The sequence below is a fragment of the Oncorhynchus tshawytscha genome, linkage group LG15, assembly GCF_018296145.1.
Source record: "Oncorhynchus tshawytscha isolate Ot180627B linkage group LG15, Otsh_v2.0, whole genome shotgun sequence".
NCBI classification, from domain to species: domain Eukaryota; kingdom Metazoa; phylum Chordata; class Actinopteri; order Salmoniformes; family Salmonidae; genus Oncorhynchus; species Oncorhynchus tshawytscha.
Genome location: NC_056443.1, coordinates 25,557,117 through 25,579,555, shown reverse-complemented (window position 1 = coordinate 25,579,555; position 22,439 = coordinate 25,557,117). Strand labels below are relative to the sequence as shown.

At 41.6% G+C, this 22,439-nt stretch overlaps 2 protein-coding genes across 3 annotated transcripts; both read right to left on the bottom strand.

The window, feature by feature from the left end:
• Positions 1-460: 460 nt before the first annotated feature.
• Positions 461-4,105, bottom strand: LOC112214711 (U2 small nuclear ribonucleoprotein A'-like). 2 transcript variants are annotated; one of them, XM_042298369.1, is made up of 5 exons: positions 3,950-4,105; positions 2,395-2,685; positions 1,791-1,973; positions 1,438-1,515; positions 461-881 (listed from the first exon to the last, which is right to left on the bottom strand). In XM_042298369.1, exons 2-5 carry the CDS (start codon positions 2,577-2,579, stop codon positions 737-739), a joined length of 591 nt encoding a protein of 196 aa, XP_042154303.1. In that variant the 5' UTR covers positions 2,580-2,685; positions 3,950-4,105; the 3' UTR covers positions 461-736. The 2 variants fall into 2 exon arrangements, with proteins under 2 accessions (XP_042154303.1, XP_042154304.1); XM_042298370.1 differs by having other exon boundaries at positions 1,791-1,970.
• A 203-nt stretch (positions 4,106-4,308) lies between these two features.
• On the bottom strand, positions 4,309-21,799 carry LOC112214710 (alkaline ceramidase 2). The gene is made up of 7 exons (XM_024373665.2): positions 21,306-21,799; positions 21,056-21,170; positions 19,978-20,119; positions 6,701-6,838; positions 6,415-6,552; positions 6,085-6,281; positions 4,309-5,249 (listed from the first exon to the last, which is right to left on the bottom strand). The coding sequence occupies exons 1-6, from the start codon at positions 21,402-21,404 to the stop codon at positions 6,095-6,097; spliced, it is 819 nt and encodes a 272-aa protein (XP_024229433.1). The 5' UTR covers positions 21,405-21,799; the 3' UTR covers positions 4,309-5,249; positions 6,085-6,094.
• Positions 21,800-22,439: the final 640 nt, after the last annotated feature.

Genomic DNA, 22,439 nt, shown 5'->3' with positions numbered 1-22,439 from the left:
CAACCACTCAGACGGGTGAGGGCCAACCATTTTTATAATGTGCATTAAAAGATTATAGGTCACCTTTATAGCTTGATAGCTATTGTCTGACATAATTTGTTACCTACACAATACACAATAGATTGTATCATATCACATGGTAGGTCTAACAACCATTTAAAAACACAACAGAACAGTGCTGTGTATCACTTCATCTTGAATAACACAAGATAAAGATTTAAACTAACTTTTTCAAATAGATAATTGGACACTCTGTATGAGGAAACAATCCATTTCTCAGCCATGCTTGTCATGTTAATTCCATGTTGTCACTCTCACTCTCTGAGTTAGGACTTTTCAATGGTCATTTTGAAAGATCGGTCAGTACACTGGTAATTTGATATCTCATAGGCCTAAATAAGCTCTTTTCTTGCCAAAGGGACATATGTAACAGACAAGTAATGACAAAATGACGTTTGAGTATGACATGGAATTATTTACTTTTGCAAAACATCTTCATTCACCATTTAAATGGAATATCTTCCCTTCATTTCTTTCATGATAAGGGAAATTCCCCATGTCCATAGAAAATCATAACAAAAAGTATCCCATTTTCATTTGAACAAATAACATGTTGACAATATATTTACAACTGGTGCTAGCTTGCTTGAACTAATCATCTATCGCGAGAATGAATGATTTGCTCATCTTGATACGTCTTCAGATCAGTTATATGGGTAGCAGTATTAAGGAGGGTTCAACGATGGAGCTCCTTCCTCCTTTTGCTGCCTTCCCTGGTCCTCTGCATCCTATAGGTCTTCTTAGCCTGCGCTCTCTCTTTCCCCAGAACCTCAGTGTCATCCAGGATCGTCAGGCTTGGGATCTGACTGATCACGTACTGCCTGTGTGGGAAGACAAATATGGCATATAGGCTAATATTTGACAGCACTGAAAATTATTTGACAGTGTGTCACGCTGTACATTAGCTTACGACTGATTCAGGTTTTTTGGGGCCTCCCGAGTGGCGCAGCGGTCTAAGGCACTGCATCTCAGTACTAGAGGCGTCACTACAGACCCTGGTTTGATCCCGGGCGGTATCGTAACCGGCCGTGATCGGGCTCTGCACAATTGGCCCAGTGTTGTCCGGGTTAGGGGAGGGTTTGCTGGGATAGGCAGTCATTCTAAATAAGAATTTGTTCTTAAGTTACTTGCCTAGTTAGATAAAGGTAAAAAAATGTTTAAATGAAGCTGTCATGGATCGGGGACAAAATATATCACAGCCAGATGTCTATCATACAACATCTGATTCCTTCAGGCACCAACTGTAACTTATTTAGAGTTATAGAATCATATCCTGCTCCAATTACCGTGTCACAATACATCATTGTCATCTCTTTTTTTTTTTTTTAAATACACAGGTGCAGCTTTAGTGTATCAGCTGTGTTCACTCAAGCTCACCTGTAGTCTATGTACTGGGGCAGACTCCCTCCATTGAAGTAACTGGGTGCTGCCTCGTTGTTCATCATGCTGAGGATCCTAAATGAAGTAGAAATATCCAGAGGTCAGACAACACTGAAAATGGTCTTTGTGGTATGGTGTCATGTTTTTTGTACATTGTATTACCATACCATTACCATGCTCCACAATGTTGCACCATACTGAACCCCAAAGAAGTTGGCTTTAACAGAAACAAAATGACCCAAGCAAAAACACACACACACACACACACACACACACACACACACACACACACACACACACACACACACACACACACCCACACACACACACAGTAAAAAAGCCATTCTTACTTGATGTTGGGAAACTTGCGGCGGATCTCCTCCACGAAGATGGGCAGGTTGCTGATCTTGTTCTTGTTGATCCACACGGTGGTGACGCTTGGCATGTAGGGGAACTTGACGTGGGACGAATAGATGTTGCAGTCCAGGATCAGAGTGCTGAGCTGCTCCAGTTCACCCAGGAGAGCTGGGCTCCGTTGGCAGCGGAGTGAAGGAGAGATTGTTTGTGTGAATGTGCAGCGTGTACATATCATGTCAGGATTGGGTTCAATTCCATTTAAATTCCAGTCAATTCAGAAAATTAAACAAATTAAAATTCTCCTTATTGAAAAGCATTTGACGAGAACTGGAATTGGAATTTCAGTATACTTCCTAAATTGACTGGAATTTACATGGAACTGACCCCAACCCTGTTGCATGTCTCGTATTTCTTTGTGTCAGAGAGAAATGTGTTTGTGTTGCTTGTATGTATGTGTCTTCAACAGTGTGGTTTTCCATCTCTGGTGAGTGTATGTACATGACTACAAGTGTGTTTGTGTGTGTGTGACGACTGCGTGTAATATGTGTGTATGTGTGCATATACTGTCTGTGTACAGGGCCCATAACAGAAGGATACTCCTCCAGCAGGTTGTAGCTGAGGTCCAACACTTCCAGGGTGTGTTGCTGGGCTAGTATGACTTCGTAGGGGATCTCTAGCAAGCCCTGGTAGGCAAAGGAGAGACTCCGAAGCCCCAGCACTGGGCCTGGCTGACCGGGCTGGCTATACTGGCCTGGTGCAGCAGGCAGCCCCTCTGTCTCCATGGCTAAGAAGCCAAGCTACAGCCTCCGAACACCTCACTCCTCGGTGCCAACTAGCCAGATTACCAGGGTATTCAGATACATGGCACCGTAATCCCTGAAATCCACCCTCAAATCAAAACAAGGGCATAATGGTTTAGTTATTGAGAGTACTTACTACCAAAAACCATTTTCTAGGAGTTAAACATAAGCAAGAAGCCAAAATGCTCATTCCGGACCCAAATGTTTTCTGAATAGTACAGGTCATATAACTGACTGACAAAATAGTTATTACTCAGGCAAACCTGGGTTAATATACTATTTGAAATCTTTCAAATAGTTTTAGCTTTGCTTCAGCCTGGCAGGAGTGCCATCTGTTTGGGGTTTGCACTTTTGGGAGATTTCTATTGGTTCCATTGCAACAGGCAAGCTCAATCAAGTACAGCTAAAGTATTTGAAATGATTTCAATTAGTATTTAGTCCCTGATCAGCGGGATTGAATGTAAAGCAGCAGCTCTTCAGGACCATCAATGAATAGCTCAACAATTTCCCCTAATTTGTCACCTTTGAGACGTGTTGGTACATCGTGAACTTTGGAATGTTGACATGAGTGAAGAACACCATCGGTCAAAAAACTACACTAACAGAATCCAAACATGTTCTGGCTAGAGGAATAAAATACAGTACTTTACCATCACCGAGGTGATTCAGTTTTCATTCAGTTCACCTAATGACCTTTATTTGTAGCATACAGTAGGTCAACAGCAGTGCCTGTTCTCATGTGTTATTATAGTCATTTCATCCTTAAATCCAGGCTGAGGTATTGGAGGTCAAAAAACACTATGAATGATCCACTGTGTTAGTTAGAAAACCAGACCAAATGCCTGTGCATGTAATTTACTCAGCGGCAGGTAGCCTAGTGATTAAGAGCCTTGTGCCAGTAACCAACAAGTTGCTGGTTTGAATACCCAAGCCAACTAGGTGAAAAAAATCTGTCAATGTGCCCTTGAGCAAGGCACTTAACCCTAATTTCTCCTGTAAATCGCTCTGGATAAGAGTGTCTGGTCATTTTTTGTGCATTTAATGTCAACTGAAGGTAATCAAGACAGATCCGCCTGGTTCTACAAACATCTATAAATCTTGCCATCGAAAACATCATATAAAAAAAAACTATGCTTGTATGGTCAGCAACTCTTAAAAAAACAATCTACATCGCTCAAGGATAATACGAACACAGCAGAGCAGTCTCTTAAACTGGTCAGATACCTAGGACCATTAATATTAAACAGGCCAACTTAAACAGACAAACAACTTAAAACAGCATTTAAAAACAAACATACAGCACATTATAAACATATCTATATACAAATAATCATTCATTTGACCCAACTCACCAATATGTGTAGTGAGGTGGTTTTCAGGCAGGTCTACCAGCTGAGATGCAGTCTGCTCACTGCACATAAAAGGCACTCATTCATGGGACAGCTCTGGATCACAAGATCGAGATAATCACATTGGCCATTAACCCCCTCCTCTCCACAGGTTCTCCCAAAGGCTAAGACCCAGGCCACGTTGCTGATAGAAATAGTAATGAATAGAGCTGACATGATTCCTTGTTCCACCTGTCAGAGGCATTTTTGTTCTACATAATTTATTTCTCTGATATTTCCACAATGTACAGTTATTCCCAAACAAAGTAAAAATCCTTCATATAGCTATTCCTCAAGGGACAAAGCACTCCATTGACAAAGGGTTTAGTAAATGTTGAACAGTTTAATTACACAAAATAAAATGTAAAAAGTAATGAGAAATTCTTCCATCTTTGTTTCCAAACACACATTATATTAACCTATCTGTTATAATAGGAAAATAAAAGGCACTTTCTGAAAAGTAACATATTTTCACCACATTGGCACTGGCATGTGTTTGGCCACTGCCATAACACCTATGATGGCTGTTGTCAGGGAGAGTACTTCATATCCCATACTAAACATGATAATACTGCTTTTAGTCTCTTTTCAGAATGGCCTACCTTGCAAAATACTTTTGCAGCACAAATTCTTGCATATAATCTTCTGCAATTTATCACAATAACCAGACAACACTGAGATGAAATACTTTAGAACACTATAGATACTGCACACTTCCCTTGAAATAAGAAATGTAACATTTAACAGTAATAATTATGGCTAAAATAACACTGAAAATGTCATGATTATGTTACCTATATATGCACGCGCACACATACACACGTTAATAAGATAGGCCAGAGTCTCCCAAACTTGGTGCTGGGGCCCACACTGGGTGCTAGTTTTGGTTTTTGCTTTAGTTCTACACAGCTGATTCAAATATTCAGAGCTTGATGATGAGTTGGTTGTTTGAATCAGAGGGCAAAAAAACTAAACATGCAACAAGGGTGGGGGTGGCTCAGGACCGAGTTTGTGAAACCCTGATATAGGCTATACATTTACTATACACTGACTATACAAACATTAGGAACACCTTTCTAATATTGAGTTGCACCCTCCCTTTCGCCCTGAGAACAGCCTCTATTCGCCGGGACATGGACTCTACACGGTGTTGAAAGCGTTCCACAGGGATGCTGGTCCATGTTGACTCCAATGATTCCCACAGTTGTGTCAAGTTGACTGGATGTCCTTTGGGCGGTGGACCATTGTTGATACACATGGAAAACTGTTGAGGGTGAAAAACACAGCATCGTTGCAGTTCTTGAAACAAACAAGTGCACCTGGCACCTACTACCATACCCTGTTCAAAGGCACTTAAATCTTTTGACTTGCTAATTCACCCTCTGAATTGCACACATATACAATCCATGCCTCAATTGTCTCAAGGCTTAAAAATCCTTCTTTAACCTCTCTCCACCCCTTCATCTACACTGATTGAAGTGGATCAATAAGGGATCATATAGTGACATCAATAAGGGATCATAGCTTTCATCTGGTCAGTCTGTCATGGAAAGAGCAGGTGTTCTTAATGTTCTGTACACTCAGGGTATAAGTCAAATGAGTAAGTATAACAATGCCATGGATACAACTATAAAATCACTGACTCCAGAGACATTGAACAATTCAGTCAATAGGGATCAATACGATCCTGTCTTCATTTTTTTTGACAAACTGTGGTATGCATGAAAATGGATTATCTGGAGCTAGCAGCACTGATACTAATGCTAGCTGACTTGTGACAAAACTGGATACGGAGGGAGAGAGAGACTGCAACTATTAGGATAAGGTTACCATTATCTATGTAGTTCTTCCCTCTAGATTATCATTGAGTTTTATATAGCTAGGAAATTATCAGGAAACTTGATCAAGATATTCCTATCGTTGAACACTGTTAAATAATGAAAAAATAGCGATCTCTAAAGATCCATTATCAGAATTATTAGAAAGCTTATTTTAAAGAAATGTGGCAGTGAAAGCTTTCCACAACCCTGTGAGTTTTGCAGACCTTGTTTAAAAAAAAAATATGATTCTAAGTATGCTAGTTCATTGGTAAGACTTACAGTGCACTGGTTATGTCACTTTGACAGAGTGCTTCTTCTGGACACACAGAAGAGTGACGTAGGGCACCCCAATGAAGGCCCACTTTTCACTGGGCCAGAACTTGACCACGGGGCCCTGCTCTGGGGCCTCAGAGGCTGCGTCGAAGTAGGCAAAGCACACGCACCCAAGGTAGGAAGCAAGGCAGATGAGTATGTGCCTACAGAAACAGAGAGGGGTTCATCAGGGGTCAATCACACAAGTGGGGGCAGATTAAATCAAGTGGCAGGCAGAAAATGTTTAAGACCCCTGGCATGACACTTTCCATGTAATAGTACTAAAATTGGACATACCATGCACAGTGCAAATAGGGGAAGTTGACAGAGGACCACATATCACAGAAGATCCTGTCACTGATCCAGCAGAGCAATGCCAGTGTCCACCACATCCCAGTGAGCAGACCCAGCTTAAACACACGCAGGTTCTCACACCTACAGACAACAGACGCACATTTACAGAGCGTTTCAGAATTGAAATGTTGATTGCAGGCTTGTCCAAACTATGGCCAGATATTTGTTTTTTTTAACTGACCCACTGCACAATTTATGACATAAAATTGAATGTTAAATTTGCCCTGACCTCTTGATCTCGGTTATGAGCAAGGCGGTGCAGGGGATGCCCAGGCTCATTAGAGAGATGGCGTTGATGGCAGGTTTGACGAATGCCAGTCCTGTGGTTATTCCTGAGAGGATCCCAATGACCACTTTGAACCTTATCCTGGGGGAGAGAAGAAGTTGTGCTGTCACTCAATATACATAAATAGATCAGAATGGGAATAATCAAACACCCTTTATTTGTTTACTCACTTCACTTGAATGTATGCCGTTTTGCAAGCATAACTGTGTGTATCAGTGGCGGTCTGCACCGTTTAAAGATTACCTTAACTGAAGTTAAGGTGATTTTGATAACCAAATGTGATAAAGCAGCATGTTCCTACCCTTAAAACTGCTGAAAAGTCATATTTATGTAAAAAAATAAAAATTGCCTCATCTGACTACTGTGTGCCGCCATCTTGATAACGTGTCATCAATGACATCACTTGAATGGTTCGTCTGACAGGCAGCCCAGATTACAATGCATGTTAGTAGCCTCATTGAGATTGTTTTCATTTTAACAATTATAAAAAATATATGAAAAGATGAGCCTTTTTAGAAGGCTATCCTGGTCGAGACTAGCCAGGTAACATGGCATGAACAATAAATGTACAAAAAATATGTACTGTGCTAGGTGAGCTAGCTATCCAGATAGTTGAGCTTGCTGTGGTTTTGGACTATCATTGATGAATATTTTGCTAGCTAGCTGAACAGCTAGCTACAGAGCATGATTTTACTATGGGCATTGGCAGCATCATGGCAAGTCTCACAACTAGCTGCAATTTATTTAATAGGAGTGGACACTTAACAAGCCTAGATGTCTGTAGCTAATGCTTTCAGAACAGACACCTAGCTAGCTTGCATTGACTGAATACTCGTTTTTATAACCCAGCGTCTCCTAGGTTTGGCACATCTGAAGCCCCTCACTGCAAACCATATTGAAGACCGTTTAATGCATAGTGCATACAATCTGCCTGCAATAGTGACTTTATTATTGTGGGCATGCAGTTAGCTTATTAACCTTGTTTGGCCAACACAGTACGATACGATGCCCATGTCAATACTACTGTAATGTTTAACACAGCTAAGTTAGACCTTGATCAAGTTGGCAAGTGGGTTGTTGACTGGACTATACGGGCTAATTCGAAGCTAGCTACCTGCTTTGTTATTGAGGACATCATGCATTTAGCTAGCTTGCTAATATTGCGGTAACAGTAGTTCTGACCAAAAAAGGATTTTAAAAAAATTGACAGCTGCACCATACAGGTTTCAAAATAATTGGGAGAATTTTGATGTACCAATTCCATGGCACATGGTTTATGAACTGATACATAAAATGACTCCGGATTCAAAACGTAAGAGTTTTTCAATTTAAAATTACACAAAATTCTTGCAACCAATTGAATGTAATATATATACAACTATACCAGCTCTGCAGATTTTGCTGCTAAGAGACTGAATCATTAGATCACTTGTTTTTGTACTGCCCATTTTGGTCACAGGTTCAGGAATAGCTGAAAAAAATGCAACATTTACTTGGAGATAACTCTGCAAATAGTCATAGTCAATCGATCAATAATACTCTTAGCAAAGGTGTTTATCTTTCATTTACAATCTGTAGAAACTATTGAACTTTTCTCAAACATTCCAATGGAAAACTATATGGCAGCTAGAAATCAAAACTGGATGGTCTTCAGAGATCGATGAGAGGGGTTGAGGGTAGCTGAAGGCTGGGCCTAAAAAATAAACAAAAGATAACTAATGTAAAATCTACTGTCCGTAAAATATATGCAGTAGGTATAAACTGGAAGTAGAAGCCTAAGTATTGTTGTCCATTAGTTTACTCCAATTAGGTGAGGGGTGGTAGGGTTGGGGGAAAATTATAAAGAAGGAATATACAGTGCATTTGGAAAGTATTCAGACCCCTTGACTTTTTCAACATTTTGTTATGTTAAGCCTTATTCTAAATTTGATTAAATTGTTTTTCTCCATCATAAATCTACAAACAATACCCCATAATGACCAAGCAAAAACTGTTTTCTATACATTTTGGAAAATGTATGAACATTTAAACTGGAAATATCTAATTTACATAAGTATTCAGACCCTTTACTCAGTACTTTGTTGAAGCACCTTTGGCAGAGATTACAGCCTTGAGTCTTCTTGGGTATGACTCTACAAGCTTGGCATTATTTGGAGAGTTTCTCCCATTCTTCTCTACAGATCCTCTCAAGCTCTGTCAGGTTGGATGGGGAGCATCGCTGTACAGCTATTTTCATGTCTCTCCAGAGATGTTCGATCAGGTTTGCGCAGCTATTTTTATGCCTCTCCAGAGATGTTCGATCGGGTTTAAGCCCGGGCTCTGGCTGGGTCACTCAATGACATTCAGAGACTTGTCCCGAAGTCACTCCTGCGATGTCTTGGCTGTGTGCTTAAGGTCGTTGTCCAGTTGGAAGGTGAACCTTTGCCCCAGGCTGAGATCCTGAGCGCTCTCAATCAGGTTTTCAAGGATCTCGCTGTACTTTGCTCCGTTCATCTTTCCCCCAATCCGGACTAGTCTCCCAGTCCCTGCCACTAAAAAATATCCCCACAGCATGATGCTGCCACCACCATGCTTCACAGTAGGGATGGTGCCAGGTTTCCTCCAGATTCAGGCCAAAGAGTTCAATCTTAGTTTCAGCAGACCAGAGAATCTTGTTTCTCATGGTCTGAGAGTCCTTTAGGTGCATTTTGGCAAACTCCAAGCAGGCTGTCATGTGCCTTTTACTGAAGTGGCTTCTGTCTGGCCACTCTACCAAAAGCCTGATTGGTGGAGTGCTACAGAGATGGGCTCCCGAGTGGTGCAGCAGTCTTAGGCACTGCATCTCAGTGCAAGAGGCGTCACTACAGACACCCTGGTTTGTATCCAGGTTGTATCACAACTGGCCGTGATTCGGAGTCCCATAGGGCGGTGCACAATTGGCCCAGCGTCGTCCGAGTTAAATAAAGATTAAATAAACTAAAAATAAAGATGCTTGTCCTTCTGGATCAATCCTACACAATCCTGTCTCGGAGCTCAACGGACAATTCCTTCGACCTCATGGCTTGGTTTTTGCTCTGACATACACTGTTAACTGTGGGACCTTATATAGACAGGAGTGTGCCTTTCCAAATCATGTCCAACGTATGTCTGACTACGTACATCTCCGACTCACAGACACACATGATTGTTGTGTCGTAATTTCCGGTCCCAACTTGTAGACTTGTTTACGTGCTGCTGTGCGGTTTGTTGCTAACGTTTCTTTGCTACCTGCCAACGTTACGTTTTTTACATTTTGATTACTGTTTTATTTTTTCCATTGCTCTACTTTTTTCATTCAACTTTTTCACCCTGGACGCTTTATCTGGACATGGTTCTACCCGACCTCCACGAGCCAAAGCTAAGTAGTAACATTAACATTATGCCTTCTAATTGCAGTCGCTGTACTCATAATATACAGGAGAATGATCGCCTTATGGCAAGGATAGCCGTGCTGGAAGCCCAGCTTCAGACGCAATCGTTAGGCAAGGGTAATTTAAGTGTAGGAAAGGATGAAACAGCGTCTGTGCCACTGTCATGACGTTGGCCGTTGGTGAGGTTTATGACCCCCCATAAATACCTTTCCCCCTTTTCTCTCTCTACTCTACAGAGTGGCTATTGGAAAGCCCTTTGTTAACATAGAGAGAGAGAGTCTGGTGACATCAAAAGGTGGGGAACGGAATCATATTTCAGTAATTCAACCACTTGAAAATATGCGCTGGTACTTAATGAATATGATGTCAGATCAGTTGGCGTCTGAGACATTATTACTGATGATAGGATGACAAACTGTATCTTGGAAAGTCTACACATTCTAGTTATCAGATGCACATGGAATTGTTGTGCAATTTAAAATGTTTAAATATGAAACTATTTGTGAAAAGATTAAATTTAATTTTAGCTTCTAAATGAGAGAATTGGTTTTCATAAGTGAACTAGGCTCAACTCAGTGGCCCACCCATGTGATCAGACATTGGTTGTAAACTATGAAACATGCCCCTCTCTCCTACCACTATATAAGCCCCTGTACAAAAATGTAACTTTGTGTTCTGAGGACAGGAGGACGACGGTCCTTACGTTAAATGGGCTAAGATAATAACCTAAAGAAATTAGCATCGTGTTCAATATGAAGGTGACAATCGACATGCCAAAAAGATGAATTTCGACTATACCAGCCAGAATATAGCATGAGCTTAAGTATGGCAACTTGGTATGAACTTTGAACTCTTATTCACTCCAGAAGTGATACCTCCTAGCCGTTGAGTTAGCAGCAGCCGTAAACGTGGGCTAGGAGAGGACGGACGACGTATCCAGTCTAACACACAACGACGATACTACAATGTTTCCAGTTTACCACCAGAGACATTCTTCAGATGACAAGAGATGCCCGCTGGGCAACCCGGCCTTCCATCTACAAACAACCAATTGAAGCGCAGCTCAGAGTAAATATTCCTTGCATTTTCCTTTTCCAAATGGGCGGTTATTTAGAATGCATAAGATTCTGTATTTACGATAGCATAGCTTCTCCCTTTGTTACTCAGTCTTCCCGCGCTTTCATTCAAGCGCAACCCTCTCTCTTTGTGTAACCAGCCGCCATGCCATAACGGTTCTGTCCACCAGGGACGTTTTCTTGTGTGACAATTAGTATTCAATGTATGATACATTCTGTATGATAATTTAGATATTTAGTAAATAAATAATTAAACCACATTTTATATTGCTGATTCAACTTCTTAGCCAGGGTTGGTGAAGATAACCAAGAATTGACAACTTTCAGATGAGACTGAATAAAGTGAGGATTAAATATTGACTGATATTGATATAAAAGACTACCAGGTCTTTAAGAGTTTATTCGGAAGATAACATCTCTATAAACATTATTTCGTGGTGCCCTGACTTTCTAATTAATTACATTTACATGATTAGTTTAATCAGGTAATATTAATTACAGTAGAAATTATTTTATAGAATAGCATATCACTTAATCTGGCATAGCAAAGACACGACACCACCAATAAGTACAGATAGTAGTAAAAGTCCCCTCGCAACATAGCTTCAGCGTGTAAATCAGCTAGAAAGATGTGTCGCATCGAGTAATTGTCTCTGGCCCCCTCCCAGTTAGGGGGAGTGATGAGCTCTACGGCAGAGTCTCACAACTCAATCGCTGGTTGAAAACTGTTTCCGGGCCCCTCCCAAAAGATAGAATATGTAGATAATTGGCCCTCTTTCTGGGAATCACCCACAAGCAGGACCAAGCCTGGCCTGCTGAAGAGTGACGGACTCCATCTTAGCTGGAGGGGTGCTCTCATCTTATCTATGAACATAGGAGTTAGAGCCCTGTCTAGCTACAAAATGAGAAGGGTGCAGGCCAGGCAGCCAGCTTAGTGGAGTCTGCCACTAGCATAGTCAGTGTAGTCAGCTCAGCTATCCCCATTGAGACCGTGTCTGTGCTTCGATCTAGGTTGGGCAAAACTAAACATGGCGGTGTTCACTTTAGCAATCTCACTGGAATAAAGATCTCCTCCATTCCTGTCATTATTGAAAGAGATTGTGATCTCTCACATCTCAAAATAGGGCTACTTAATGTTAGATCCCTCACTTCCAAGGCAGTTATAGTCAATTAACTAATCACTGATCATAATCTTGATGTGATTGGCCTGACTGAAACATGGCTTAAGCCTGATGAGTTTACTGTGTTAAATGAGACCTCTCCTCCTGGTTACACTAGTGACCATGGCCCAGATTCACAAAACCTTCTTCAAAATACATTTCTTCTTAACTGCAATTTTTTCCTTAACTATAGATTTATGAAGAAAGTTAATCTTGGAAATGTTGTTAAGCTATTTAGTTTGTTTCTCCTTTAGCAAAAGTTAAGAAGAAATTAGATTCTTGAAAAAAAAACATTTTTTAGATTTGTTCTTAATTCCAAGATAGCTAAATCCTCATCTTAAACTCAGGCAGTGAGAGAATAAACGCATGAATGCAATTGAACATGTTTAATTCACTCACAAAGTTCATCTGAAAGTTTCAGTATTGATTATTTTAAACCTAAGAACATGTTTTAGAACAGTAATCTAAGTAGGAAATAGCTAACATGATTGTCGGTTGCCTAGCAACTTTTTATTTTTTTATTTTTTTATTTTTTTTATTTCACCTTTATTTAACCAGGTAGGCCAGTTAAGAACAAGTTCTCATTTGCAACTGCGACCTGGCCAAGATAAAGCATAGCAGTGTGAGCAGACAACACAGAGTTACACATGGAATAAACAATTAACAAGTCAATAACACAGTAGAAAACAAAGGGGGGAGTCTATACACAATGTGTGCAAAAGGCATGAGGAGGTAGGCGAATAATTACAATTTTGCAGATTAACACTGGAGTGATAAATGATCAGATGGTCATGTACAGGTAGAGATATAGGTGTGCAAAAGAGCAAGTAAATAAATAAAAACAGTATGGGGATGAGGTAGGTGAAAATGGGTGGGCTATTTACCAATAGACTATGTACAGCAGCAGCGATCGGTTAGCTGCTCAGATAGCTGATGTTTGAAGTTGGTGAGGGAGATAAAAGTCTCCAACTTCAGCGATTTTTGCAATTCGTTCCAGTCACAGGCAGCAGAGTACTGGAACGAAAGGCGGCCAAATGAGGTGTTGGCTTTAGGGATGATCAGTGAGATACACCTGCTGGAGCGCGTGCTACGGATGGGTGTTGCCATCGTGACCAGTGAACTGAGATAAGGCGGAGTTTTACCTAGCATGGACTTGTAGATGACCTGGAGCCAGTGGGTCTGGCGACGAATATGTAACAAGGGCCAGCCGACTAGAGCATACAGGTTGCAGTGGTGGGTGGTATAAGGTGCTTTAGTGAGAAAACGGATGGCACTGTGATAGACTGCATCCAGTTTGCTGAGTAGAGTGTTGGAAGCCATTTTGTAGATGACATCGCCGAAGTCGAGGATCGGAAGGATAGTCAGTTTTACTAGGGTAAGCTTGGCGGCGTGAGTGAAGGAGGCTTGGTTGCGGAATAGAAAGCCGACTTTGATTTGATTTTCGATTGGAGATGTTTGATATGAGTCTGGAAGGAGAGTTTGCAGTCTAGCCAGACACCTAGGTACTTATAGATGTCCACATATTCAAGGTCGGAACCATCCAGGGTGGTGATGCTAGTCGGGCATGCGGGTGCAGGCAGCGATCGGTTGAAAAGCATGCATTTGGTTTTACTAGCGTTTAAGAGCAGTTGGAGGCCACGGAAGGAGTGTTGTATGGCATTGAAGCTTGTTTGGAGGTTAGATAGCACAGTGTCCAATGACGGGCCGAAAGTATATAGAATGGTGTCGTCTGCGTAGAGGTGGATCAGGGAATCGCCCGCAGCAAGAGCAACATCATTGATATATACAGAGAAAAGAGTCGGCCCGAGAATTGAACCCTGTGGCACCCCCATAGAGACTGCCAGAGGACCGGACAGCATGCCCTCCGATTTGACACACTGAACTCTGTCTGCAAAGTAATTGGTGAACCAGGCAAGGCAGTCATCCGAAAAACCGAGGCTACTGAGTCTGCCGATAAGAATATGGTGATTGACAGAGTCGAAAGCCTTGGCAAGGTCAATGAAGACGGCTGCACAGTACTGTCTTTTATCGATGGCGGTTATGATATCGTTTAGTACCTTGAGTGTTGCTGAGGTGCACCCGTGACCGGCTCGGAAACCAGATTGCACAGCGGAGAAGGTACGGTGGGATTCGAGATGGTCAGTGACCTGTTTGTTGACTTGGCTTTCGAAGACCTTAGATAGGCAGGGCAGGATGGATATAGGTCTGTAACAGTTTGGGTCCAGGGTGTCTCCCCCTTTGAAGAGGGGGATGACTGCGGCAGCTTTCCAATCCTTGGGGATCTCAGACGATATGAAAGAGAGGTTGAACAGGCTGGTAATAGGGGTTGCGACAATGGCGGCGGAAAGTTTCAGAAATAGGGGGTCCAGATTGTCAAGCCCAGCTGATTTGTACGGGTCCAGGTTTTGCAGCTCTTTCAGAACATCTGCTATCTGGATTTGGGTAAAGGAGAACCTGGAGAGGCTTGGGCGAGGAGCTGCCGGGGGGGCAGAGCTGTTGGCCGAGGTTGGAGTAGCCAGGCGGAAGGCATGGCCAGCCGTTGAGAAATGCTTATTGAAGTTTTCGATAATCATGGATTTATCGGTGGTGACCGTGTTACCTAGCCTCAGTGCAGTGGGCAGCTGGGAGGAGGTGCTTCACAGTGGACTTCACAGTGTCCCAGAACGTTTTGGAGTTGGAGCTACAAACATTTTAAGACATTATAATTAGATATTTGACAAGTTTGTAGGAAAATCATGAAATCTTGAGATACTGTGGAGGAATTGCACTTACAAACTATCTTATCAACTTCTTTTCTTTTTTCTTAAGAGTCTTAGGTTTTTGGGTAAGAAGTGTTTTGTGAATCTGGGTCCATATCCCCCACGCATTCCCGCAAAGGCGGAAGTATTGCTAACATTTACGATAACAAATTTCGATTTACACTTTTTTTTTTACTGTGTCTTCGTCTTTTGAGCTTCTAGTCATGAAATCTATGCAGCCTACTCACTTTTATAGCTACTGTTTATAGGTCTCCTGGGCCGTATACAACATTCCTCACGGAGTTCCCTGAATTCCTATTGGACCTATATGACTATTAGTCATGGCAGATAATATTCAAATTTTCGGTGACTTTAATATTCACATGGAAAAGTCCACAGACCCACTCCAAAAGGCTTTTAGAGCCATCATCGACTTTTGGCCAACATGTCTCCGGACCTACTCACTGCCACAGTCATACTCTGGACCTAGTTTTGTCCCGTGAAATAAATATTGTGGATCTTAATGTTTTTCCTCATAATCCTGAACTATCGGACCACCATTTTATTACGTTTGCAAGCGCAACAAATAATCTGCTCAGACCCCAACCTAGGATCATCAAAAACCGTGCTATAAATTCTCGAACAACCCAAAGATTCCTAGATGGCATTACAGACTCCACCTACCCAAGGATGTCGGAGTACAATAATCGGTTAACCACCTAACTGAGGAACTAATTTTAACCTTGCGTAATACCCGAGATGCAGTCGCAACCCTAAAAACAAAAATAATTTGTCATAAGAAACTAGCTCCCTGGTATACAGAAAATACCCGAGCCCTGAAGCAAGATTCCAGAAAATCGGAACGGAAATGGCGCTCCACCAAACTGGAAGTCTTCCAACTAGCTTGGAAAGACAGTACCTTGCAGTATTGAAGAGCCCGCACTGCTGCTCGATCATCCTATTTTTCTAACTTAATTGAGGAGAATAAGAACAATCCCAAATGTATTTTTGATACTGTCGCAAAGCTAACTCAAAAGCAGCACTCCCCAAGAGAGGTTGGCTTTCACTTCAGCAGTGATCAATTCATGAATGTCTTTGACAAAAGACGATGATCATTAGAAAGCAAATTACGGACTCCTCTTTAAATCTGTGTATTTCTCCAAAGCTCAGTTGTCCTGAGTCTGCACAACACTGCCAGGGCCTATGATCAAGGGAAACACTCAAGTTGCTTAAACCTATATCTATTGACACATTGATGAAAATACTCTTAGCCTCTAAATCTTCAAGCTGCATACTGGACCCTATTCCAACTAAAGAGCTGCTTCTTCTGCTTGGCCCTCCTATGTTGAATATAATAAACGGCTCCCTATCCACCGGATGTGTACCAAACTCACTGAAAGTGGCAGTAATAAAGCCAAACCTTGACCCAGAAAATATATTTTTTTAACTATCGGCCTATATCGAATCTCCCATTCCTCTCAAAAAAATGGAAAAAGCTGTTGCGCAGTAACTACCTGCCTTTACTGAAGACAATGTATATGAAATGCTTCAGTCTGGTTTTAGACTCCACTGAGACTGCACTCGTGAAGGTGGTAAATTACCTTTTAATGGTGTCAGACCAAGGCTCTGCATCTGTCCTTGTGCTCCTAGACCGTAAGTGCTGCTTTTGATATCATCGATCACCACATTCTTTTGGAGATTGGAAACCCAAATTAGTCTATATGGACAAGTTATGGCGTGGTTTAGATCTTATCTGTCAGAAAGATATCAGTTTGTCTCTGTGGATAGTTTGTCTTCTGACAAATCAACTATAAATGTCAGTGTTCCTCAAGGTTCCATTTGAGTTCCTCTACTGTTTTCACAATATATTTTACCTCCTGGTGATGTCACTCGGAAACATAATGTTAACTTTCACTGCTATGCGGATGATACACAGCTGTACATTTCGATGAAACATGGTGAAGCCCCAAAATTGCCCTCCCTGGAAGCCTGTGTTTCAGACATAAGGAAGTGGATGGCGGCAAATGTTTTACTTTTAACCTCGGACAAAAGGACAGCTTTTTTCCATCTTTGTAACATTGCAAAAATCAGAAACTTTCTGTCCAAAAATTATGCAGAAAAATTCATCCATGCTTTTGTCACTTCTAGATTAGACTACTGTAATACTCTAGTTTCCGGCTACCCGGAAAAAAGCACTAAATAAACTTCAGTTTATTTACGGCTGCTAGAATCTTGACTAGAACCAAAAGATTTGATCATACTACTCCAGTGCTAGCCTCTTTACACTGGCTTCCTGTTAAGGCTAAGGCTGATTTCAAGGTTTTACTGCTAACCTACAAAGCATTACATGGGCTTGTTCACACCTATCGTTCCGATTTGGTCCTGCCGTACATACCTACACATACGCTACGGTCACAAGACGCAGGCCTCCTTACTGTCACTAGAATTTCTAAGCAAACAGATGGAGGCAGGGCTTTCTCCTATAGAGCTAAATTTTTATGGAATGGTCTGCCTATCCATGTGAGAGACGCAGACTCGGTCTCGACCTTTAAGTCTTTACTGAAGGCTCATCTCTTCAGTAGTTGGGATTGGCGCCCCCCTCAGGTTTATGCCGTGGGGGAGATCTTCACGGGCTATACTCGGCCTTGTCTCAGGGTAGTAGGTTGGTGGTTGAAGATATCCCTCTAGTGGTGTGGGGGCTGTACTTTGGCAAAGTGGGTGGGGTTATATCCTGCCTGTTTGGCCCTGTCCGGGGCTATCGTCGAACAGGGCCACAGTGTCTCCCGACCGCTCGTCTCAGCCACCAGTATTTATACTGCAATAGTTTGTGTCAGGGGGCTAGGGTCAGTCTGTTATATCTGGAGTATTTCTCCTGTCTAATATGGTATCCTGTGTGAATTTAAGTATGCTCCCTCTAATTCTCTCTCTCTCTTCCTCTCGGAGGACCTGAGCCCTTGCCTCAGGACTACCTGGCCTGATGACTCCTTGCTGTCCCCAGTCCATCTGGTCATGCTGCTGCTCCAGTTTCAACTGTTCTGCCTGTGGCTATGGAACCCTGACTGGTTCACTGGACGTGCTGTCCTTTTGCACCCTCTACAATCACGGTGATTATTATTATCTGACCCTGCTGGTAATCTATGAACGTTTGAACATCTTGGTCATGTTCTTGTTATAATCTCCACCCAACACAGCCAGAAGAGGACTGGCCACCCCTCAGAGCCTGGTTCCTCTCTAGGTTTCTTCCTAGGTTCTGCCCTTTCTAGGGAGTTTTTCCTAGCCCCCGTGCTTCTACATCTGCATTGCTTGCTGTTTGGGGTTTTAGGCTGGGTTTCTGTACAGCACTTTGTTACATTGGCTGATGCAAAACGGGCTTTATAAATACATTTTATTGATTGATCAATTGAATTTACCAGAGGTGGACTCAAAACAATTTGTAGAAATATCTCAAGGATGATCAATGGAAACAGGATGCACCTGAGCTCAATTTCAAGTCTCATAGCGAAGGGTCTGAATACTTATGTAAATAAGGTACTTCCTCCCCTCACCTTTTTCCTTCATTTGTGAACTTTAGTGCACAACACAACAGCTGTCTGTTGTGAAGAAAAAACAACTCTCCAAGCCAAACCTTCCTACCATGACCGCTAACCTCTACACAGCCTACATCGTTGTCACAATATTAGCTAACGTCATAGTCAACATAGCTACTAGAACTAACACGTTAGTAAACCCACAATCCAATGTGTAAAAACACACAGTACAGTGTACAGCAAGTATTTTAGCAGTTACACCGGCGGGCCCCATTGGCAATAAATGAATAAAACCGAAAGCTTACCTTGACTTGGAAGAGTTGCAGTGTTGGATAGCCTTAGCCAGCTAGCTAACACAAATAGCGTTCCTCTCTTTTTGAGTAGGCTAAATTAGCTGCATTAGCTATTTAATTTTACCTTTATTTTACTAGGCTAGTCAGTTAAGAACAAATTCTTATTTTCAATGACGGCCTAGGAACAGTGGGTTAACTGCCTGTTCAGGGGCAGAACGACAGATTTGTACCTTGTCAGCTCGGGGATTTGAACTTACAACCTTTCAGTTACTAGTCCAATGCTCTAACCACTAGGCTACCCTGCCGCCCCAGCTAGCTTAATAAGTGAAAGGTAAACTAAAAATAAATTCATCAAAATATAGATAGCTCTCTCTTTCTCTCTCCTGCTTCTCCTTATTGTTTTGCAGAAATTAAATGTTCAAAACTGTTCCACTACTGTGTTTCGCTTTAAGTCCACTACTCACCACACATTATGCACTGCAGTGCTAGCTGTAGCTTATGCTTTCAGTACTAGATTCCTTCTCTGATACCTTGATTGGTTGGCTAACATGTCAGTTAATGGGCCGGCAGCAAGTTCAAACCGCCGAGCTGACAAGGTACAAATCTGCCCCTGAACAGGCAGTTAACCCACTGTTCCTAGGCCGTCATTGAAAATAAGAATTTGTTCTTAACTGACTTGCCTAGTTAAATAAAGGTACAATTTTAAAAATTAAATAATGTTGGAGGACATCCTCCGGAAGTTATCATAATTACTGTGGAGTCTATGGAAGGGGACCTTCTAGGTTTTGTATTGAAGTCAATGCACCCAGAGGAGGACAGAAAACAGCTGTCCTGTGCTACCCTAGAAGGCTACTACCGTCATCGCTAACCCCCAGTTATTTAGTGACATTTACTATTAGCAACTATTTACTATAGTTTTATCTAAAAAGGATCACTTTTTTAATGTTTCACTGTTTATATTTTTATTAAATTCACTGAGTAAGATGGTCCTCCCCTTCCTCCTCTGAGGAGCCTCCACCGGTGTGTATGTCACTTGCCTGTTTCTGCGGAAGCTCTTGGGCAGGTATCTCTTTGGGAACCACATGCCGATGGCACACATAAGCACCCACAGGATGGCTAGCTCGTCCAGCATCTGGCCCAGGAAGCTAAGGGTGGCATGGAAGTAAGTGGATCCAATGCCTGGGAGAAGAGACAATGTTTACAGAGAGTATGATGTGAGTAGAATACACAATCTGCCATCTATAGGCTTAGGCTAGATGCTGAGGAGATCGTCTATCTAGACATCCTAGTTGCCTCCCACAATGTTCCAGCTTAGGGTTGGGTTTTTCGAGACTACTGAGGAGAGGCAACTCATGTGTAGGATTTGGGAGTGACACCAAAAGATGCATATCTGCTGAACCAGAATCTGGCTTTACAGGAGCCGTTGATATGGCAATACTCCTTTAAGCCCAGGAAGCAGCCATTCAACTTGCCATTCACCAGCTTTTCAAGCATTAAAATGCCTAAATAAGTTTGTTACTCACCAAATATGGAGGTGCCTGGAGTCAATGTTTCTGTTGCTTGTAAATGTATTATTTAGACTTTTTTTGGAAGTACATACAGGCCGTGAAGGCAGTAAATGACGATAGTTGCTCATCGAAACTTTGGTGAGTAACGCAGGTATTTTAACAATAAAACGATTAAAAAGTTGGTGAATGGCATGACGATTAAACAACTCCACAATGGAGTTGAGCGGCGACTAGTGTGGCCAGACTGGAGATCCGACATCAAATAGCATTGGGTTTTTATAAAAACTACTGATTTCAGCACCCAAGGAATAGCCAGCAATTACACACATTACATTGTTATGTGTAATTGCGGGCTACTCTTCAGGCGCTGAAATCAGTAGGTTTTTAAAGAAAAACATAATTTTATGTGACATCGGGCCTCCAGTCCGCCCACACTAGTTGCCACTCAACTCCATAAATCGTGGAGTTGAGTCAGCTAGTGAATGGCATGTTGAATGGCTGCTTCCTGTGCTTAAAAGGAGATTCAAAGTCTCCTGTAAAGCCAAATTCTGGTTCACATCCCTGCTAAGTTCTGGCAGTGTCATTTAAAAGTTAGAGCAGTACTTACCAACCACAACCAGCAAAGCCCAGATCAGATATATCCCACTGTTGAAATGTGTAGCATATTGTCGAAACAGACACATCAAAATAGGTGGCAAAATAAAAAACAGTATGTTGCTGATCTGCAATGAAGAACAAAATATAGGGGAGGAAATTGATTATGAGCAGATTGAACAGATCTAATGTCACATTAGACATGACATTAGGCCTGAAGCCCCCCAAAAAGTTAAAATGTTTTCAACCAGGAACATCTTTACCGTATTGTAGAACTCTGCAATTCCAGGGTAAATAAGATAATTTCCTTCACACCAATCCACTTCGGAGCTACCTTGACTCCAGAATACAAGATTGCTCATGTTTATAGATAACGTTAGCCAAAACTGCAAAATGACCTCGCGAACTAGCCAGCCCAACTCATTTGAGTAGGATAATAAGTTGGATACAAATTTGTAGCTGATAAAAAAAGAATAACTTTTACCGAATTGTCATGTTCGTACCTGATAATGCACGAGGTTGACTTACAAATAACTATTTTAAAGTAGTTAAACTAACTACCTATAATGTTTTGAAAGTTCACTATTTGGACTATTAGAGCTAACGGAGATATATTCGTATATGTCAACAACAGTGTGTACAGCTGTACGTGTACGTCACACAAATTGAACTTCCGGTTTTTCACCTTCAAAATAAAAGCCCTCTCGATACACTGGGAAAGTAGATCGGTACCACTTTTGGTGTTTTGAGTGAAAGTCTGCTGTGTTTGAGTCTCTGGCAGAACCCTCTTATTTATTGTCTTCCGCGGCTGTGACCTCCTGACCCAGAGACATTTTTTTAAACTAAAATAAAACATAAAAAAAAAAAAAATTGAACTAAAATAAAACATTTAAAAAACTTGCACTTGTATTTCCTACTAGCACTGGAAAAATGTACTTACTACGTTTGTGATTCAGTGTGGTTGTCTAAAATATAGGCTACATGGGCCAGAGCTGTCCAGAACGCCATAGCGGCACGTCTAATTTTTGGGGAATTGTGTATCGGCTTGTGACATGTAAAAATGCTTAATTTTGGCACTTTAGCAAGTCTACTGAAATTAAACATCTGATTGATTGAATTCTCCATGTTGTCTACAGTAAAAGGCACGTCATTTAATATAACAGGCTTTTCAAATTCAATATTGGTGCACTATTTCTACTTAAAACACCAAAGGGATGCAATGGGCACTAATTTCCTGGAATGACCAGAGGTGTTGGCTAGAGCGCTCAAGTTACCTGCCATACCAAGAGTTGGGTATCAGGAAGAAGTGATAGTTGATGTCTGTTCCTCATCAGTAGAGTGGACACTATAGTGGAGCTATAGCTTGAAAGAGGAGTTGTTTTTTTAACCACAAAGTA

What these genes read in the sequence shown, in the direction of transcription:
- LOC112214711 (XM_042298369.1), bottom strand. Translation starts at nt 2,579, where the DNA reads ATGGAGACAGAGGGGCTGCCTGCTGCACCAGGCCAGTATAGCCAGCCC. An exon ending in CGCAAGTTTCCCAACATCAA is followed by an intron (nt 1,516 to 1,790) that starts GTAAGAATGGCT and finishes TACTTCATTTAG; the next exon opens with GATCCTCAGCATGATGAACA. An exon ending in CCCCAGTACATAGACTACAG is followed by an intron (nt 882 to 1,437) that starts GTGAGCTTGAGT and finishes CTTCCCACACAG; the next exon opens with GCAGTACGTGATCAGTCAGA.
- LOC112214710 (XM_024373665.2), bottom strand. Translation starts at nt 21,404, where the DNA reads ATGAGCAATCTTGTATTCTGGAGTCAAGGTAGCTCCGAAGTGGATTGG. An exon ending in AAGAGCTTCCGCAGAAACAG is followed by an intron (nt 6,839 to 19,977) that starts GCAAGTGACATA and finishes TCTCTCCCCCAG; the next exon opens with GATAAGGTTCAAAGTGGTCA. An exon ending in CCCTATTTGCACTGTGCATG is followed by an intron (nt 6,282 to 6,414) that starts GTATGTCCAATT and finishes CTGTTTCTGTAG; the next exon opens with GCACATACTCATCTGCCTTG.